This window comes from Anthonomus grandis, chromosome 12 (genome assembly GCF_022605725.1).
Source record: "Anthonomus grandis grandis chromosome 12, icAntGran1.3, whole genome shotgun sequence".
In the NCBI taxonomy this organism is placed as follows: Eukaryota; Metazoa; Arthropoda; class Insecta; order Coleoptera; family Curculionidae; genus Anthonomus; species Anthonomus grandis.
In genome coordinates, this window is record NC_065557.1 from 19,607,895 (window position 1) to 19,627,997 (window position 20,103).

The following is a 20,103-nucleotide window of genomic DNA, read 5'->3' on the forward strand; positions in this document are numbered from 1 at the left end:
GGTACTCTACAATGCATTATTTTGTAAGAAAAAAACAAATAGAATACAACTCTCGGCAATTAATTAAGCCAATAAAGGTCAACTAATTTATGTGATACCCTTTTCCTACCTCTAATTCCACAAATAAACCTTATATAGGAATTCTGTAATTTTTTAATTCTTCTAGAGTCTGTGCAGTCTAAAAACAGTCCATATATCAAATCTGCATAATTAAAATAAGATTGAATTAATGAGTCACATAACGTTTTTTATGACAAATAAGATCTATGCTAATAAAGTCCTTTTTGCATTGAGAATCCTTTCTTAACATAACTTATAATGTAATATACGAACCTTAACTCGACGTTATTTTTAACTGAGTCATAAAAAGCAATAAGTTCTCTATTAAGAATTATTTGCACATGATTCAGAAGCGCCCTTCTGTTGTTGTAACTACAAAATATCATTGCCACGCTCTTCGTTGGATTTACTTTAGGGAGAATGATGTGTTGAGACTTTATTTACTATAGGAACGTTAGTATTCAAGTAAAAATTAGCTCTTTTAATATTACTAGCATTAGATGATAGATATAGTGTGTCGTCCGCGTGAAGGTTGTATTTACAGAATTGCAATTTAATCATGAAAGATGGCATAAAAATGCTGTACAACAGAGAATGCTACCTTGAGGAACGCCAGACCTTACTAGTGCCACCCTAGACTTATCTTCTCCAATTAAAATACTTAGAAAAGATAAAATAAATTTAGTAACCGTAGTATCAAAACCAAAATAATGTAGAATAGTAATTAAAAGTTGTACACCATGAAACTATATAAAAAAGTATTTAAAGTATTGTCGAGTTAGGAAGGAGTTTTGAAGGAAGTATTAACGAGAAATTTAAAAGATAAGTATATTTTGTTCATATTTTTAATCTAATTTAATTTAACTTTATTTACCTCGATAACGGTAGTAGATATTAATACGGAAATGTTGGTTCAAATTAGGTATTTTTATTAAAAAAGTAGGTCTTCTTGTTGTTTTTATCGTTTTTAATTTTAATATTCATAACAAAGTTAGGTAGGATATTGAACAGAAGAAACGGGCCCAGAGATTAATAGATTAAATGTCATTTCTTAGGTATATAAAAAAATCTATTATATACCTCAAGTAAATTATTGTATTTAAAACTTATTGAACTTAGATTAAATTAAGTATATCGAAAGGTATCATTAAAGATTTAAATTCATATTTCTTTTACAAATAAAATAAATAAAAAAAAATAGACTTATACGTGAATAAGTCTATTTTCTTCTTCTTGTCAATTTCTGAGCATGTGGGATAGTATTTTCTAAATTGATTTTTGCTATAAGTGACGTAATACCCAATAAAATAAGTAACTCATTACAAATTCGTCAGAACAATACAGATTTTACTTAAATCAGTAACATAGGCGGTAATCTGTATTTCCATTTCTTTTTAAAATATTTTTAAAAGCGCTGGTAAAATTAAAATTGTTTGAACTTCGCCATAATTTAAGGGATTATTATTTTTAGAAAGTGGTAAAATAAAAGAGGTCATCCAAGAATTGGAAAGTAGGTATTTAACAAACAACAATTTATAATACAAGTGATTAGGCTTTCGATTTAAGTTTAAGAATTAAATTTGATACAAGATTTTCATCAATTGATGTAAAAGAAAATAATGGAAGAAATTTCTAATTAGATTTATGGAAATTGAAAGTCTTATTTGTCGAGGAGGAGGGGTATTATTAGATGTTAAATGACTAAAACAGTGATTAAGTTTGTCGACTTTTTTAGATTTACGGGATTGTATTACAATTAGTATTTTTCTTAAGCATGTCTACATTAAAGTCCCTAAAACATAAAATTTAATCACATAATGTGTTAAGATTTTTTAAGTGTCTTTAAATTTTGATCACATTTATTATAATTTTTCTTTGGCGGACTATAAATAACTCCTAATATAATTATTTAATTCTCAATCTTTACTTTAACCTATAAATGTTCGATTGCATCAATATATTAGCGGTGCATAATTGAATAATTTAATGTGTTGTGAAAATATAAACCAACCCCATCCTCTCTAGTGGGTCGTTTTTGCAAAGTTGTAATTTTCAATCAAAATAGCCTGATCGTTAAAGCCCTGAGACAACCAGCCTTATATCATCTCGGTTATACCAACAATATCGCAGTTTAGGTTTGCTATATGATTCTTCAGAGTACCAAAATTATTATAAATTATTAAGTGGTCTAATATTAACATGAATACACAACATAAAATCAGTAAATATTATATAACAATTATAAGGGAAAGGTAAGAAAAGGAGAGAATGGGATATATAATATACAAAACAAAAGGAAAGTCTCCTAGGATCAAAAATTAAAAACCATTGTAATGTAGTAAACGTTATTTCTACTTGTATCAAAACCATATACTGACCTATCACCAAACCAAATCACATGAATTTTAACAATATTTAGATAATCTCCATCAATAGAATTTACAGTTTTTTCCATTTCTAGTTATCCTAATTATTGTAAGGCTTTTATATAAAACATGGAATTTAAATTAATGACTCACATAGTGTAGGCTTCTTATGTTATGTAGAAAGTGTTCTTAATTTTTCCTTTTTTTTGTTTTTTTTTATCTTGCTAATAAGGTTGAGATAAGCATTACTTAGATTGTCAACGTTTTTTATTTAGGATACTTGGCTGTTTTTTTATTTCAATTAGTCTTCTTGCAGTATTGCTGCATAATTTTGCAGTCCAGATAGAATTTCCGTTTTTTCAAAATGAAATGAATATTAAAACTTTTCAAAGTGCTCAGCAAGAGCTAGTTTTTAATTTACTGTTAATAGGGTACATAAGGTTGTGTACTTTTTTATGTTCAGAAATTCTAACTTTTAAATATCATGACGTGTGACTAATGTAAAAACTATTACATTTACAACATAAAATTTTATAGATTGAATTTCTTTGCAGGGCCTTTGGTGTGTTTGTTTTTAAATTTTGTAAAAAATTGTTTGGTAGTGTTTTTATTCTTAAAACAATATTAGTATTATCGTTAGTTAAGTTATCTTGCAATCTTTTTTAAGAGACCATTTTATTACCTTTTTTTCAAAAAATACGTTGATGATATTATTACTAGCGTCCTGTCGACTTTTTGACACATTTAACAGTTTTCATTCAAAACTGCAATTTACGATTGAAATAGAGTTCTTATATGCTTCTGGTATTACGATAACGATTCCACAGTGATGCAATCACATTATAAGCGGTTCTCATAGCATTTGCGCCATTGTTAGAAAACAATTAACCAAAGTTTTATGGTGAATTATTATATTTGATCATAGATACTAGGCTATAAGTATATTTCTGGGATAAAATGCCTTAGACATTATATGAATAAATAAATAAATCCGCTTGTCCTATATTTTTAATATTAGCAAATAAATATTTTGAATTTGAACGCATTTTTCGATATATTTAGATAAGACTCTCTATCTACATATTAGAATATGTATTAATCAAATATCTGCTTATCTATAAATCCATTTAAATAAAATGTACATTCATCACTAAAGTAGACAATATTTACCAAAACCTTGTTATTATTAATTCCATCTATCATTTGTTCACAAACCCGAACTCTCCTATCTAAATCGTATTTAGTTAGCTCTTGACGTATTTTAATTTATAAAGATTTATAATTTTGTATACAGAACCTTAATATATATCTGGGTAGCAGCAATAATGTATAATGAACGGCTTTATAGGCATGTCCTGAAGGACCAAGAAATACTTGTGAAATATTATCTTCTCTGAATGCCTTACGTTAAACGTAAAGAACTATGATCTTGAAGATTTCCGGTTCATATTTTCGCTACTATAAATTTGAACCTATTCGCGTAACCAATTTTAGTCAAACCAGTTATAACTTTTCTCACTTTCATTATCGTTTTAACTCAAAACAATTTGTCTCGAACGCCAAAATAAAGCCGTTTTCTATTTAATATATTCAAGACTTGGTGGCAAAGGGGATGGGGAAAATTTTTTGCTAATAAAGTTGTCCTCTTTCCTAATGATTTTAACCTTTAGATTTAGTGAAAAGATTATTAGGCTTTTAATAAGAATTTGCCCAATATTCATGTTTTACTCATTTAAGGTCGTCATTTAAAAAAAAAAAAACTTCATCAATAGATCTGACGTGCTGACATTTAAACTTCACAATTGGGCGCTTTTGATTGGTAAGTATTTAAAACCTACAAAAATACTTTTGGATTTGGTATAGGATATTAAGACATCAATATAATACGAGTATAAGGAACATTAAGACAGCCTATTGGGCATGAAGCTTTTTTTCATATAAAAACTATGTACATTGTTAGCCTCAACCAAAATTTGTTTTTGGTAGTTTTTATATAAATTTATGAAAGAAATAAATCCAGCTATAAAATTCTTCTTGATTATTTTTTTCTATAAAATTTCGGAAGGTTAAAGTACTCAAAAAATACATTCAACAATATTGTTTTTTAAACTATAGGCAATGTCGATTCTGTTAAATTCTTTACGATCTAGCCAGGTCTCAAATTTTTCTGCGGAAGTTAGTGCTATCCAGGTTGAAGGTCTATCGATATTTCTAAGATGTAATTATTAATTGAATTTGTAAATATTGCTAATTTTTTATATCTTTTTATCACTGGAAATACTCCTAGTGATTGAACATGTAAAAATAATCTAACCCAAAGTAAATATCTTTCAGTAATTTTTTTGTGTACAAAGTATATGAAAAAAAAGAATATGCTCTAACCTGCACCAACCAGCTCACTTATTAGTATCCTGTGTACTGTTCTTTCAAAAAAATTTAAAAAAAATTAAGAGAGTAAGAAAAAATTAAGAAATTAATTTTTAAAAAAAATTAAGAGTGTAACATGAAGTTCGAAATCAGTTTTCAGTTTTAGTCAAAAAACAAAACAAAAACGGATGAAGAGTTGCCGTTAGCTGATGTTAATTTTAAATATAGAGTTTTTTTTAATGGCATATACTGGCATAAAAGGGCAAACCCTATGGTATTTGAGTATCACGAGTAAGGCCAGTGCTACGCAGTCGAGGTATAGTAACGTCTATCTGGGCGTCTGCAGATGCACTTGATATTTTATGAGTCGCATCGGCCTGTCGAGTAGATCGTGTGAACTATACACAGCTCTAGGTGAAATCATAGAGGTCAGTTCATAATAGCATGGTCTCTTCTAGATAGTATCGAGCAGCTCCAAAGTGAGTTTGGGCGAAGAGCTCTATTTGTGAGAACAATACTCAAGACATAGACGATTATGAGACTTATAAAGAGTTAAAAGTTATTGCGGGGTACACAGCGTTTTTGTTTAAAAGAGAGCCCCAAGTTTTTGAGCAGCCGGTTTAGCTGTTCCCGCTACATGATTAGGCTAAGACGTATTGCTTTCAACCTCCACACATAATAAACGAATTGACGAAGACAGCGGCAAAGTCAACACGGGTAGAAAAAGGCTCAATCAGATTGCACTCACTTCACTCCAAAATGATGTTAAGGTCAGCATTAAGAGTTATCAGTTGGCGACGCCTATGACTCTGGGTCTCAGCTGAACTCATCTGGTTGAGCGACTTGAAGGAAGCTACCATTATACTAGAATTAGCAAACCTGTAAATTGGATTAAAAGTCTTGTAGGGAAGGTCGTTGATCAATAAAATGATCGGGGACACGATGCATTTCTGAGCGACACCATGCGTTAATTTGAAATCTCTGCGAGGAGTATTTATAGGCAAAAACCTGGATTAATCGATTCTCGAGGATGCTTCCAAGCTAAGCAAGTGTTTTTAGTTAAAAGTTTTTAGACCAGACCCTATTAAACGCTTTTAAAATATCCAGAGCTATTGTACGAGATACACCATATTTCTTGATAACCTCGGTTCAAATATATGTGACATAGGCCAGCAAATCGCCAGTAAACATGTGTTTTTAAAAACCATATTTATGGTCGATAATGATGTTAGTATACTCCAGGTATTTCAAAATTTACTGGTTGACAAGTTTCTCCATTACCTTGGCGATTGTCGGGATTGAGGTAACCCACGGGCACCATCTTTTTTCTTTTTGGAGCATCGGTTGAATTCACGCAGATTTCCAGTCTCCAGGGAAATGACCTCTTCTGTATGAAAAAAAAAACAGTTTAAATAACGGTATTACTAATATCTGCGGTATTTTATCAGGGCTGCTCATCTTGTTAATATTTAGGCGTTTAAGAGTTTTTCAAGATCTCTCTGACGGAAGACTAGAATTCTGGCATCAAATAAGCCTTTCTTGGCAAAGTCGATGGTGCTTTGCCTTATGGGTCTATGGTAGAGTTTAATGCGAACATCTGATCCAGCAAGTCTGCCTTTTCCATTTTCCCTAGTTAATTGTGAAATTTTTGACTTACCGAAACTACAATTGCTGACCAGAACGATCTTGATCTATTTAGACAACTAAGAAGTTCTTTTCTTTAAGTTTCTTGACTTTTTAGACCTACGGTTTGCTTTCTGAATAGCTTTTTAAGGCTTTCTGAATATAAGCCTCAATACCTGCCAAGATCATCTCTGAAATTTCGCTTGCATACGCCGAAGTATCATTTGTCCTGAAACAGACATTATTCTAAGAAAACGAAGAGAGGACCTGTTTTAAATATCTCCGATCTACAAGGCCAAACTCCACGCAGCATGGTTGGATCCTGAGTTTGTACTTTTAGTTTACATATTGCGGTTATTAATTTGTGATTTGTATCTCTCATGATTCAGTTCGTGAGAAACAGATCCATGAGGCAAAGTTTAACTATCTATCAGGGATTCTGGTTGGCGCCCCTATAAGCTATGTTAGACCGTAAATAAACGCAAAGTTCTTGGCGCCCCTCATCATTAGTCCTGTTAGAATATGTCAACCAGATGAAATTGTAGGCAATAACTTCTGCCGCAATAACAGTTTCTGCACTTAGATGGTTTGATTGCAGATCGTCGATTTTATCAGCAAGGTCGGGGAAATGTCTTTTGTAATGTGTATCACTGGATGGTCTGGAGAGAAAGCGAAAATACTTGTGGATTTTTCGGTTGTTATTTTGAACACCGTAACATCGAACCCCAGGAATTTTAGAGCTTTTTCTCACTGACAAAATATGTCACTTCTAATGAAGACAGCAATTCCGAAGTTATACCTTGAAGAACATGTGAAACTTGGTCGTCTCAGAGTTCACTTTCGTCTCTATTGCGGAGTTATTAAATATTGCTGCATGAGGTTTATGTTCATGTTTAGAGCTCTTATATGTATTTGGTAGATTTACTTTTAAGTCTTTCGCGCCTGATTAACTCCCTAGGTCAGCCTCCATTCAGAGATCTGAACGGGAGGCTATTTTAATTCAGGAATATTTTAACCAGGAGCGGCATTATGCAATTTTCTATTTTTTTCTTCCCCACCCTGGATGCTGGACATATGGCGACAAAACTTGAGTCCTGTAGGAAGAACTGACTTCGCCCAAATCCGATGCGGTAGTATCTTACCGGGCGATAAGGGAAGCCACATCTACCACATTTAAGAGTGTTATATTATAAGTTTTAACATAAATACCGTGTATATTTGAAGTTACTTGCTTCTTATAAACCTACAATTTAACGTAGGCTCCGCACCACCAGTGAACTCGAATCGTTTCCTACTCATATGACGCCCAGATTAGTTTTGTTTATTTTTTATTTGAAGACAAACACAAACAATCATGCCCATGCCAGGTTTCGATACAATCGCATCGTGAACATTTGCCCACGGTGCCACTGGGGTCGGCTAATTTAAGTTACTGTTACTCTTGAAGCAATAATTCAATTTGTTTGACAAAATGCGTATTTGAGTTTTTATGGTGCATATGCAGATTAGGACAACAAGCGTTGATAAAGCGTCATTCGGCCTGGTTGCGCATGATTTATATTTAAAAAAAACTTTAAAATAAATTTCGTTACAAATTCTAAGGTTGGACTCTTTTTTTGATTTGTAAAAGCCCTTACTTTTTTTTTGTCTCAATTTTTTATGTACCCTCCTGTTCGATGAAAGTATAATGCTCGTCTAAACGAAAGCGCAAACATTATATTTTTTGTTTTGGCAGGTGTGCATTTAAAATATACAAATAGGGTGGCACATTACCTATCACTCTTGACGTGAACATCCTATATATAACTAAATATAATATTTACTTTTGGCGTACAAAGGGAACCTAGCTCTGCTTTAAATAGTTATTTATATTTATATCATAAAAAAACATATTTGAACTTTTATCGTGGATATCCAGATCGGGGCGTAGGGGGTTGAAAAAGCGTCACCAGGCGCCGCCGGCCCTGGACCCCACCTGGTTGCGCGCGATTACCTGGTGGCGTCGCGGCGGCGGCGGCAGGCGCCGCAGTTTGAGAAAAGCACCGGCAGCAGCCGCAGCAGCAGCAGCAAGCACGTTGTTTTTACCACTGCGACATAATATCACACCGATATCACCCACTCACGCTCACTCACCTGAGCGCCCCACCCCCACTGCCCTCTACCGCCATCGCGCCGCCGACGGCATTGACGCCGTCTCAGTCGAGTTCCGCACGGCTCTCGATAGAAGATATTCTATTCCGCCGCGCCGCCACTCTAACCTATAACAACAACAACAACAACAAACCTTTTCGCCGTCGTTGTTTTCACGAACGTACAAAAAACCCTTTGAGGCGAAAAAGAAGTCGATCTTCGCGTACACCGCGGATACTTGAACCCGCGCGTAAACTTTTATGTTCTTCTTGTGTGAAACCGGCTGATTTTGTTTAGCCGTTGCGTCAGTTTAAAAGTGGAGGTCTTGAGCGCCCTTAAGAGAGGCAGGCAGGGAGACTCACGGGTCCCTGCAACTACCACTTCCACCACGCCGCCTCCGTCCCTTAAGAGGGCCAAGCACGAGGGTGTAGTTCAACAACAACTGCAGCAGCAGGATATGGAAGCACCCCTCGGCGTTGCCCTTAGTCAAAGCATGGATTCGGTTAACACTAATAACGGAGAGGAAGAGGTTCGTTGACTTTATCCCTTTATTATATCTCTGTATTGTTCCTAAACATAAAGGGTTCTAAGGATTTTTCTATAAAAGTATGCAAGTGCTATAGGAAAAACCATTCAATCAAATTATTACCTACACTTAAACTAAATATGTTTATTTCATTTACACTCCTAATATATAATATTATTCATTTTAAATATATTATGTAATAGGTATATCTAAAATAAATTATACTGCTTTTAAATGTAAATACTTAAATATTTCAAAAACATTCGAAGCAAGTTACTTTTCGCCTGATAAATTTTGGCGCCCAACGGTAAATTAAATGTATAAAGTTTTGACATAGCTATTTGATTTTCTAATGGTATCTTTTAAAGTTAATTTTTTTTTGAAAAATTAAATTCATCTAATACTAATGAGTATATATTTTATTTTTTTAATTTAAATTTATTAAAATAAATGTTCATGACTTGAATATTTATAAAACTCTATCGCTCTCCCTCTATCTTTGTTAATACGTTAAACTAAACTCGCTCTAAAATGACCCAAATTCTATGTAATTACACGAAAGCCACCGTTTTTCCACCCTGGCGTTCCGCTGGCGGTTGCCATGGCAACTGCTAAACATAAACAAGGGAAATAAGTTCAGGGCTGCACAAGCCCCGGTTTAAATCGACTATCGCACAAATGAAATTTTGATTACGTTTTTGTAATTACGGCAGGAATTACTTTGCAGGACTTTGTGCACGAATAAATAAATATAAAATTAGTTAAATGGTTAAATCCTTTTAATCATGCGAAAGTGTTTTGAGCATCTTTTGTAAATTTAATTATCTATTTATAAAAAAAATAGTAGCAATTCATAATTTATAAAATTTCTTTTTTCTTTACTCAGTACGAAAAAAAAGATTAAGGAATCACTGTTTTATTTTAATTAAAAACGACCATGATAATGCAATGATCAGCAATGCGACAATTATTCAAACAACAAAGAAGTTCCACTTTAAGTTGTTTAATCTGACAAAGAATATGTTTTTAAAAATGCAGTGTGGTTCTTAGACAGGCACCTTAGCAAAATTGTTTAAAAAAATGTAAACCTATGTTCTTCTTGTAACAAAAAAACAACCTGAAAAAAAGAATGTAATAAATAAAGAAATTAATAATTCGAAACAATTATTTAAAATTTTATAAGTAGATTCAACTTGGGCTCCGTGACGTCTGATACACTCGCGGGTACGACGAATCGTGGACTGCTGTAGTCGCCACAACAAATTGTATGCTGTAGTCACCCTGGATTGTTCTTTATCACATCACAATGAATCCTGATTCTCTGTAAAAGTTCCTCACGAGTATCGACAGAAGTTGAATACACCAAGCTTTTGAGGTGACCCCATAGATAAAAATCCAATGCCGTTAGATCGGGAGGCTTAGGAGGCCAGGCAATGCATCCCCCACTACATATCCAGCGGTCTGCAAAAATGTTACAGCGACGCTGAAATAAGGTGGGGCTCCATCATGCATAAAATACATGTTTCGGCGAATCGCGAGTGGTAAATGCTCTATTAAATCCAGAAGATTGTTCTGAAGGAACTTCAAATAAAGTTCTTCATTCAATCGTGGCGGTGATACAAATGGCTCAATCCTGCGTCTCCAAATGATTCCTGCCCAGATATTAATTGACTGGAACCAATGTTAATGAGAAACAATAGCATGAGGATTTTCATCAGCTCATACATGCGAGTTATGTAAATTCACAATACCATTTTTGGTAAACCCTGCTTCATCGGTAAAAAATATTGCTAATGAAGTTTGGATTAGTTCGCTGCTGATATTATAGCTAGTTCGCGAATTGTATTGTACGAGGAAAATCTTCAGTAGTTATGCACTTTTTGGAGATGATATGGGTATAACAGTTGTTCTTGAAGTATTTTATGTACTTTTTTTTCCAAAACTTCCTAAAATCACAATAAAGAAAGTCAGTAATATCACCTTAATAAGTGGAACCGCCTACCAGTTTACCTTAGACGTTAATTTTCAATTCATTGAAATGTCTTTTGATTTGGAATAGTCCGATTAGGAAATATTTCTTCATACAGCCTTTTGGCTTCCAATGCATTGCAAGAGGCAAGACCATACATAAGATGCATATCTGCATACTTAATAAACGTGAATTCCATATTTTGACTTAATTCACGTTTACATTTTTTTTCAGGTCGTGCTTTTTAAGAACCACACTGCATTTTTAAAAACATGTACTTTTTCAGATCAACCAACTTAAAATATAACTTCTTTCCCAGTTGCTGTCTTATAACTAAATAAACATAACAAAGGATCAAAAGCTCAACAAGGGAGCAAAAAGTGATACCTTCAAAAAAAGATATTGGCAAAATATTGATAAATACTTAAAAACAAAATTCATGACACTACGGATTTTCTGAATATGCCAGCAAGTGGCCTTTAGCTCCATCTGATAGTCTTTTTCTTAGTCCAGAGACGATGTTTGGAGTTTTGCGTGTTGATTTTGTTATATTTATGGCATTTTCGTGAAAAGTTCTATTATTTAAATGAGATTTTTTTTCCAAAATTGATTTTACATATGCGTTCGTACGCGTTTGATCAAAAGTGCTGGCACTTCAATTTACTTATTGTATTACGCTAATGGTATTGTTACTACGCTGCGCTAATTGCATTACGCCATGGTATTAGTCTCTTGTTCTTGATATTTTGTAATAGAAACTATAAAAAAGAAATAAAAAAATCAAATTCTATAAATAAACCAGTATTAAAGCATAAAATACGGTAAAAAGACTTTATTTTATGGAGACAATGTAATCCGTCATTTATAAACCTATAACATCAATCCCTACGCTAGGGGTGATGACTGCCCTTAAAAATTTAAATGGAATTTGGGGGCGAGTGATAAGGGTCTGATTATAATGAACAAGCTTGCATTTCCTACCTTCGGGACCCTTAACATCGCATCTTTAAAAAGTTGTTTATTGTTTTTTAACTTAGGAGAAAGCTACTACTAAGTCATCAAAATGCACTTGTAATTTTATTTTGTGACCTAAAATATTATGACAATAGCACTCTGAAATGCTAATTAATGCGCGTAAGCTGTTCAAAATACTCGCGCACGTGTCTTTATTTCTGTATGGGAGTTGGAGGTGGGCATTTTCAACATTTGGTTAATACAAAATAAATTAAATTAGTAAAAGATTTTTAAACATATTTTTTCTTGAAGCTTGCGACAAAAAAACTTACATACTCTAAACAACCAGATTGGATTTAGTTTTTTCTTAATATTAAAAAATAAGCCATTTAGCTCATACTATCTAGAGATGGTATTAACACAAATATAAGCATGCCTTCACCAAAATTTGCTTCACTAACAATAGCAGTATAATCCCTAAAGATCTCTGGCAGGTCAATAAATAGTAGGATCAATTTCAGATATTCTTAAAATATTTTTATCCGTTCGAGATCAAGTAATCTTCATAACTATGTTCCCACATTTTAAAATGTTTATATTATTTTGGCTGCCACTCGTTACCAAACTTTTAAAAATTTATAGACTTAATAATTAATAATAATTTTTTCTTTAATTCTTAGTAAAGTAATTCTACAATTTTTTAGTCAAAATATAATAAAGATCTTGATTGATTCATTTTTGGCATGCCAAACAAGTATTTTAAACAATATTTGTTTTGTAAAACATATACAAAAGGTATTTTTTTAAATCTTGCGACAATTCTTTTTATTCATTTACAAAAGAAATAGCTTCAAAATGTTTAATCTAGTACCCGTATATAATATGTATGTTCAAAGTTCAAAATAATATTATTTGCCATCAGATATATAATAATAACTAAAAAATTATTTAATGAAAATATTGTTATCCGATGATAGTGAAATAATTGTCTATGATATATGTGGGGGGAAAGATTTATTAGTTTGTTTCCTTCATTTATTATTCAAAAAAAAATAAAAAAAAACACAAACTTAGATATAGAATAGATAGAAAATAGAATCTGTTTTACCTTTATTGTCCCTTATGAATTTTCAATCCTTGTATCAATCAAATCACTTGCTCTATCAGAAGTTTTAGTCTAATATGTTTAAATTATTTTTAGTATTTGTCTTATAAACCACAGTTTATTCCACATACCTATAGTGCAGTAACAAAAGTAAAAGAACGATGACGACGTGCGATAGTAATGAATTCCCATACAGCACATCGCCATAGTCAAAAAGCGAAAGAATTAAAGTTTTACAAAGAAAATACTTTTGATTAGATATTTTTTAAGTTTATTAAGGCGCCTTTAGCTTTAACTTGATATCTGGGTCAAAACTAAGAAAACTATCTAATAGAATACCAAAATTTTTTGACTAATTAATAAGAGGTATGAGGTTATTAATGATGTTAATTTAAAAGTTTCGATCAATCTCTTTTCCTAAATTCATACTACCTAAAATAAATAAATAAATGTGGCTGTATTGAATTTTAAGATATAATTATTTGCAAAGAAATCAATCTTTTTCAAATGTAAAAAATATTTACTTGAGTAACTTTAATATTGTCTTTTTGGCATAATGATTTTTGGAGTTGGAATATACAGTTGGAAATCATCTGTTTTTTTTTGAAGGGTAGCAGGTTCAACCGATTTACAGATGTCATGCAAAATAAAGCGATAATAAAAGAGGTGAAATCAGCGAGCCCTGTAATACTCCGCACTTTTTTTGCTGAAGATCTAAAAACATGTCACCTTTGTTGTCTAAAATCGACTATCGCGATAATAAGCTTAAAAAAATCATTATCAATCTTTGCTGAAGTTGTGAAGAGCCATACCAGAACAACTTCCTATTCCTCATATGAACGAATACTAAGTTAACTAGTGCTAAATCCTGACTGAAAACCTGATTCACATTATAGAATAATATTGTGAGCCTCTGCGTAACTACTTTATTCATTTTACATATACATGTTTTTCAATAATCTTTGAAACACAAGGCAAAACGCTCATAGGTCGTAGATTTTATAAGGTTTTTTTCCAATCTGCGTATGTATTTTTTTTTCTATTGAAACTGGATTTGAAATCCATATACGTCGATTCAATAAATGCGTGAAATAAAATTGTAAAAGGAAGTTGTCAAGTACCAATTTTAAATGCATTAATAGATTTACTTCAATTCTTACTGTAAATGTAAGTGTTTTGATGCTTTTTTCATAATATCGCATGCAAATTTAAACTAGTGTTTAAAATTGATCACAAATACTTCATTTTTTTTAATAGAATCTCGTCCCCAGTTACAACAATCTGCACATTCTTCAATTCTTCGATATTTCTTTTCTGGCATATTATGTCGAATAGAATAGAATAGAATAGAATAGGTCTATAGAATTGGACGTCGTGGAACCAATAATAGGCCTATAAAAGTGTGCTTTAATAATACCGAGATTGTACAAAAATGTTTGAGAGAGAAAAAGAAATTTGGTGGTAGCAATATAGTAATTAAAATGAATTTCACCAAATTACAGCGTGGTGAAATCCAAGAAGTTTATGGAGAATTGGCAAAAAGAAAGGAAAAAGGTTCAGATGTGATAGTTAAATTTACCAATGGGGTTCCATCAATCTCTAAGAGAATTGTACGAGGTCCAAAAAACGATTAAGTGATTCCTTGGTAATGTATTATTTTAATGCTGGGGGTATAAGGTCTAAGCTGAAGCATTTGAAGCAAACAATATCCGCATGCAGTTATGATGTAATTTCGTTGGCTGAAATATGGTTGTTTCCGGACATTTTGTCATCTGAATTGGAGCTTACGGCATATGAAGTATTTAACAAGCGGGATGGTGGGGGTGTTTTACTCGCTGTGAGAAAGGAGTTAAAACCGCGATTAATTAAACACTGTGCTTTCTGTGATACAGTACTGGAGATCTTTGAGGCCCATCCGAATTGCTTATTTAGTATTGCAGGAGACTTTAACCTACCTGGCTGCACTTGGTTTAATGAAAATCAAAATCTTAAAGTTACCTTTTTGGATGGGTGTTCGAATGTCGCACCAGCTTCACTGCTTGGACAGGTATTTAATTACTTAGATGGTAAAGAAATGTTTCCGCTACCAAATCCGGAAGGCACATTTCTTGATCTTTGTTTTTCTAATATTAATGGGTCTTCTAGATTGGCGGATGATTTTTTATTGCCGGTCGCTGGCTCTCAACACACTCCGTATGAATGTGTCTTTTCAGTACCATATATGTCAGGGTCTATGAAATATTCAGTAAAGTTTTTTGACTTCAAAAGTACTGATTTTGTATCGTTAAATAATTTCCTTGCATCTATCAACTGGTCCTTTATTAACAACACTTCTGATATAAATATTTCCCTAAATAAGTTTTATGACCTTTTGTATGAAGGAATCGGCTATTTTGTATTAAGTCCTATAATACTGGTAGCTTTCCTGTTCTTTTCAAGAGAGTTAAGAAGCTTAGTTTTACATAAGAAGTTTAAGGAGTCTCAATTGCAAAGTGATTACTTAGTTTTCTCTGGGCTTCGGCAGTCATGCAGTGTGTTGAGCGGTCAGTGTTACCGCGATTATATTTCTCGTACCGAGAATAATCTATTGTTAAATCCTAGGTTATTCTGGAAACATGTAAGCAATGTTAAAAAGTCAAATAGTATTCCTAAATATATGTTTTTTAATGATGAAACTAGTGATGAGGGTGGTGATACTGTTAATTTATTTGCCAAATATTTGTCAAACGTATATTCTGATAAAGCATTTCAAATACCTGAATATTACATGACAGGGCTTGTGGATCAATTCGATGTCAAATTTGTAGAGTTATCTTTAGTAGAGGTTTTTGACGAGATTCTTGGCTTACAGAGCAAGACTTCTGCGGGACCGGATGGCATACCGCTTGCTACTTCGTGAATGTGTATGTACTCTGTCGAAGCCTAATTGCACTTTATTCAATCTGTCTTTAAAGTTGGTGTCAAAACAACTGTCTTCTTTTTGGAAGAATTCGTCTATTACGCCGATATTTAAGTCTGATAATACTAGTGATGTCAGTAATTATCGGGGAGTTTATATACAGTCAACCTTGCCTAAACTTTTGGATGCACTTGTAACCAAGCAATTGTCATGGCAATGTAAAAGCCTATTATTAACAGTCAACATGGTTTTCAAAAAGGTCGTTTCACTGTTACTAACTTAATATGTTATGAAGATTATTTGTTTAATGCTTTTGGTAAGAGTTCACAAGTTGATGCTGTTTATACAGATTTTTCGAAGGTGTTCGACAGAGTTAATCATGCGCTTCTATACTGGCAAAGCTCCAACCTTTGGGTTTTGGATCAAATGTTGTTTATTGGCTAAGGGACTATCTACTGGGTAGATCGCAATGTATACGGCTTAATAACTTCTTATCTAGCAGCTTTTCTGTGCCATCTGGCGTTCCTCAGGGGTCACATGTGGGTCCGTTGCTTTTTACAATCTTTGTTAATGATATAGGATTATTTGTAAGAAATTGTGAATTTTTATTATTTGCTGATGATTTGAAATTGTTTTTGTCTATTGATTCTAATGTTCAATGTCAATTGTTACAGGATGAATTGCATAATGGTGCAACCTTAATGGTTTAGATTTAAATGTTCCGAAGTGTTATTCAATAACTTTTGGAAGAATTCGCAATCTTACATTGTTTGATTCTAGTATAGGTTCCACTATTTTAAAAAGGGTAACGGAAGTTAGGGATCTCGGAGTAATTTTCGATTCTAAGTTGACATTTTTGTCTCATGCTGAAAAGTTAGTTCAGAAAGCGTATAGAAATCTAGGATTTATAACTAGATGTTAGCCGTTCTGGTTTGGAGTATGCTAGTCCCGTATGGTCTCCATTTTATGAATCACATATAGAAAATCTTGAGAAAGTCCAAAATAAATTCTTAAGAAATTGTTCTTTTAAACTTAAGGTTCCATTAGCTAATGGTCATACTGATTACAAGTCGGTCATGTCAGTTCTCTCTTTGGACTCACTTGAGTTAAGGCGTAATAATTCAGACTTGTGTTTTATTTTTAAATTAATATCTGGCATGACTGATTGTGATTATCTTTTAAATAGGCTGAATTTTCGGGCGCAAAAATTGACTAGACTGAAAAACTCTTCTATGTAGATTTTGATAGTAGTTCTTATGGACAGCATAATCCTATAACTAGAATGCAACGTTATTTCGATAGGTATAGTCTTAATTTGCACGTTTCTTTTAGCAGTTTTAGGAGTTCTCTTATATTAATTAATTAATTAGTGACTCGTTACTTTAACAGGTTTCTTTAAATTAATTTGTAACTTTGATTGATTTATGTCTTACTACTATCTAGCTTAAGTTGTATTATTATTAGTATCTTTTGTGTTATTTTATTTTTGTAAAATTGGTGGATACCGTTAAATAAATAAATATTATAATTATTTATTAACTAGTTCTGTATTCATTTTTCATTCTAACAGCTTTGAATTAAAAGATATAAAACTAAGAGTATTGTTGAAATATGAAATAATATTATGTAAAAATATATGGACTTTTGTAGACAGTGATGGAAAAAAGTATAGAAACTTTTTAGAATAACGCATTATTTAAATTTGAATTAGATGGATATCTATTTATTTTTGGAGAAAAATTGTTTATGAAGAATCATATTTTTCAATGATTAGATGTTTTCTACCCTACAATAATAAAGTGAATAATAAATATCAAAATTAAGAAAAAAATTATATATAATATAAAAAAATATATAAAAAAAATTACAAAGCTATATAAAAAAATAGCAACATTAAAGCTGCCAATACTCTTCAAAAAATGGTAGAGAAATACTCATTTAATATGCCTATTTAACTAATATTGCTTTTTAAGATGCAATAAAGCTTTTGATACATTGACCTACCTTTGTAGATTATGAATATTTTTAGTGAGAAGACCGCTTAAAACTTGAGATAATCGAGAGACTTGAATGTTAAAATCATTGCCATTTTCACATTTGTTTTTTTTTAACATATAAATCTGATGCTAAAATATGAATTGAGTAAATTTTCGGGATATTCTCTTTCTCTGCTCTTTTATGAATACTGGTTTAACAAATTGTATTAAAGGTATCCAGTCTAAACAAATTTTGCCGCAAATTTTTTAGTATACTTTTTTGAGTAATTAATTTTTTGTTGGAGTTTTTTTCAAATGCTAGATGAAAAGGTTACCCAGGACGATAGACAATTTTTTTTCCAAATCAATACATACAAAGAATAAACAAATCCCTAATAAAATCTTTTAAGGATAAATCCATTTACATAACCTCATAATTTTTTCATGTACACTTTTTTGATGCGGGATCAGAGCATTCTGTATCAATCGAATGGTCTCAAGAAGGGTGAAAATAAATAGATCGGCCAAAAAAGTTTACATACTCTTAACGACCAGATTGGATTAAGTTTTTTTTTAGTATTGATAAATAACCCATTTAGGTCATACCATCTAGAGATGATATTTACACCAATATAAGCATGCTGGTCTTCACCAAAATTTGCTTAACTAACAATAGCAGTATCATCCGTAAAGATCTCTGCCAGGTCAATAAACAGTAGGATCAATATTAGATATTTTTAAAATATTTTCATTCATTTAAGATCAAGTAATCTTTATGACTATGTTCCCATGATTCTCAGATTTTTATATTATTTTGGCTGCCATTAGACCAAACTTTTAAAAAATTTATAGACTCTATAATTAATGACTTTTTTCTCTTATTCTTAGTAAAGTAATTCCACAATTTTTTTGTTTAAAATATAATAAAGAATACTGATTTCTTGGCATGACCAACTAATATTTAAAATGAAATTTGTACTGTAAAACATATACTAAACTTTAAAGCCCAGAATAAACAATTTCCATACTTATTCCCAACCACGAACTCCTTATCCTAAAAAAAAATAAACAAAATGTTTTGTTAAAAATGTTACGCACAATCATATATGCATCAGTGACATTCTTGTATTTTACCAATATTTAAAAGCTTCTGAATAATTTATTATTAAATAATATAAAAGTTTCCTTTATAAAAGTTTCTTTTATACAAGTTACTCTTTTCTACTACTATATTTCTTTATCGTCTCGCCTTCAAATTGCAGTCGATTTTTAATGTTCTTAAGTTATGATTTTTTTTTCAAAATTACAAAATATACCAAAATATGGTATTACAATTGCAATGCCTTGTAGGCTTTAAAAACTAATATTATATAGAATATTAAGAGCATAAAAATTATGAGTAAGAATCGCTACGCATTTATTTTTTTACTAAAATGAATAGCCTTTCATTTACTAAATAACCTAGAAAAATTCAATTCGAAACAAGCAATTATAAAGATACCGATAGTTATTAGTTAACCATGATATTTCATGAACAATGGGCTAAAAAATGCAAGTAGAAATAAATTAATATTTTAATTGCAGGTGAATTCTTAATAACTCTAACACACAAAGGATAGACTGTTGTTTTGTTGAAGTGTTACAACACACATTTCATAATTAATATTCTTAGCATGTAATACACTTCCTGAGGAATATTGCGATATTAATTTAATACGCTTGGTAACTGTAAACTTTGTATAGGTCTGACAATAAACTTTGTAAAATAAATTTAGAGGAATTCAACTATTACATATATAAACACTATGTTTGTATTAAGTAATATTATTATCTTTGAAAGTAATATACAAAATTAATATAGTTAGTTATAAAAATTTAACTTTTTTTCAGTTTTAAACAATAATTTTAGATAAAAAAAGCTTGGCAGTATTTAATTATTGAAATTTACCTTAATATATAGGTCACAATGATTAAGAACAATTTAAGTAAAATAAAAACTACCTACGACCATTAAATTACGTCATTTAGTCTAGTTGAAAGTACTTTACTACTTGAACATAAAATAATTTAAAGCTTAATTGGATCTATTCGTGACTGGTGGAAACCCGTGAGCTATTTAATGGAAGTA

At 31.6% G+C, this 20,103-nt stretch overlaps 1 protein-coding gene across 6 annotated transcripts in view; it reads left to right on the forward strand.

Annotated features, from left to right (window-relative positions):
* Positions 1-8,458: 8,458 nt before the first annotated feature.
* The window catches only part of LOC126743407 (uncharacterized), a 527,051-nt gene continuing 515,406 nt past the window's right edge, over positions 8,459-20,103 (forward strand). For all 6 annotated transcript variants that reach the window (XR_007662858.1, XM_050450485.1, XM_050450488.1 and 3 more), the window contains exon 1: positions 8,459-9,075. Coding sequence is in view for 5 of the 6 variants with exons in the window: in XM_050450485.1 (XP_050306442.1) it covers positions 9,004-9,075 (72 nt within the window). In the remaining variant the exon portion in view is untranslated. The remainder of the gene's footprint in view (positions 9,076-20,103) is intronic.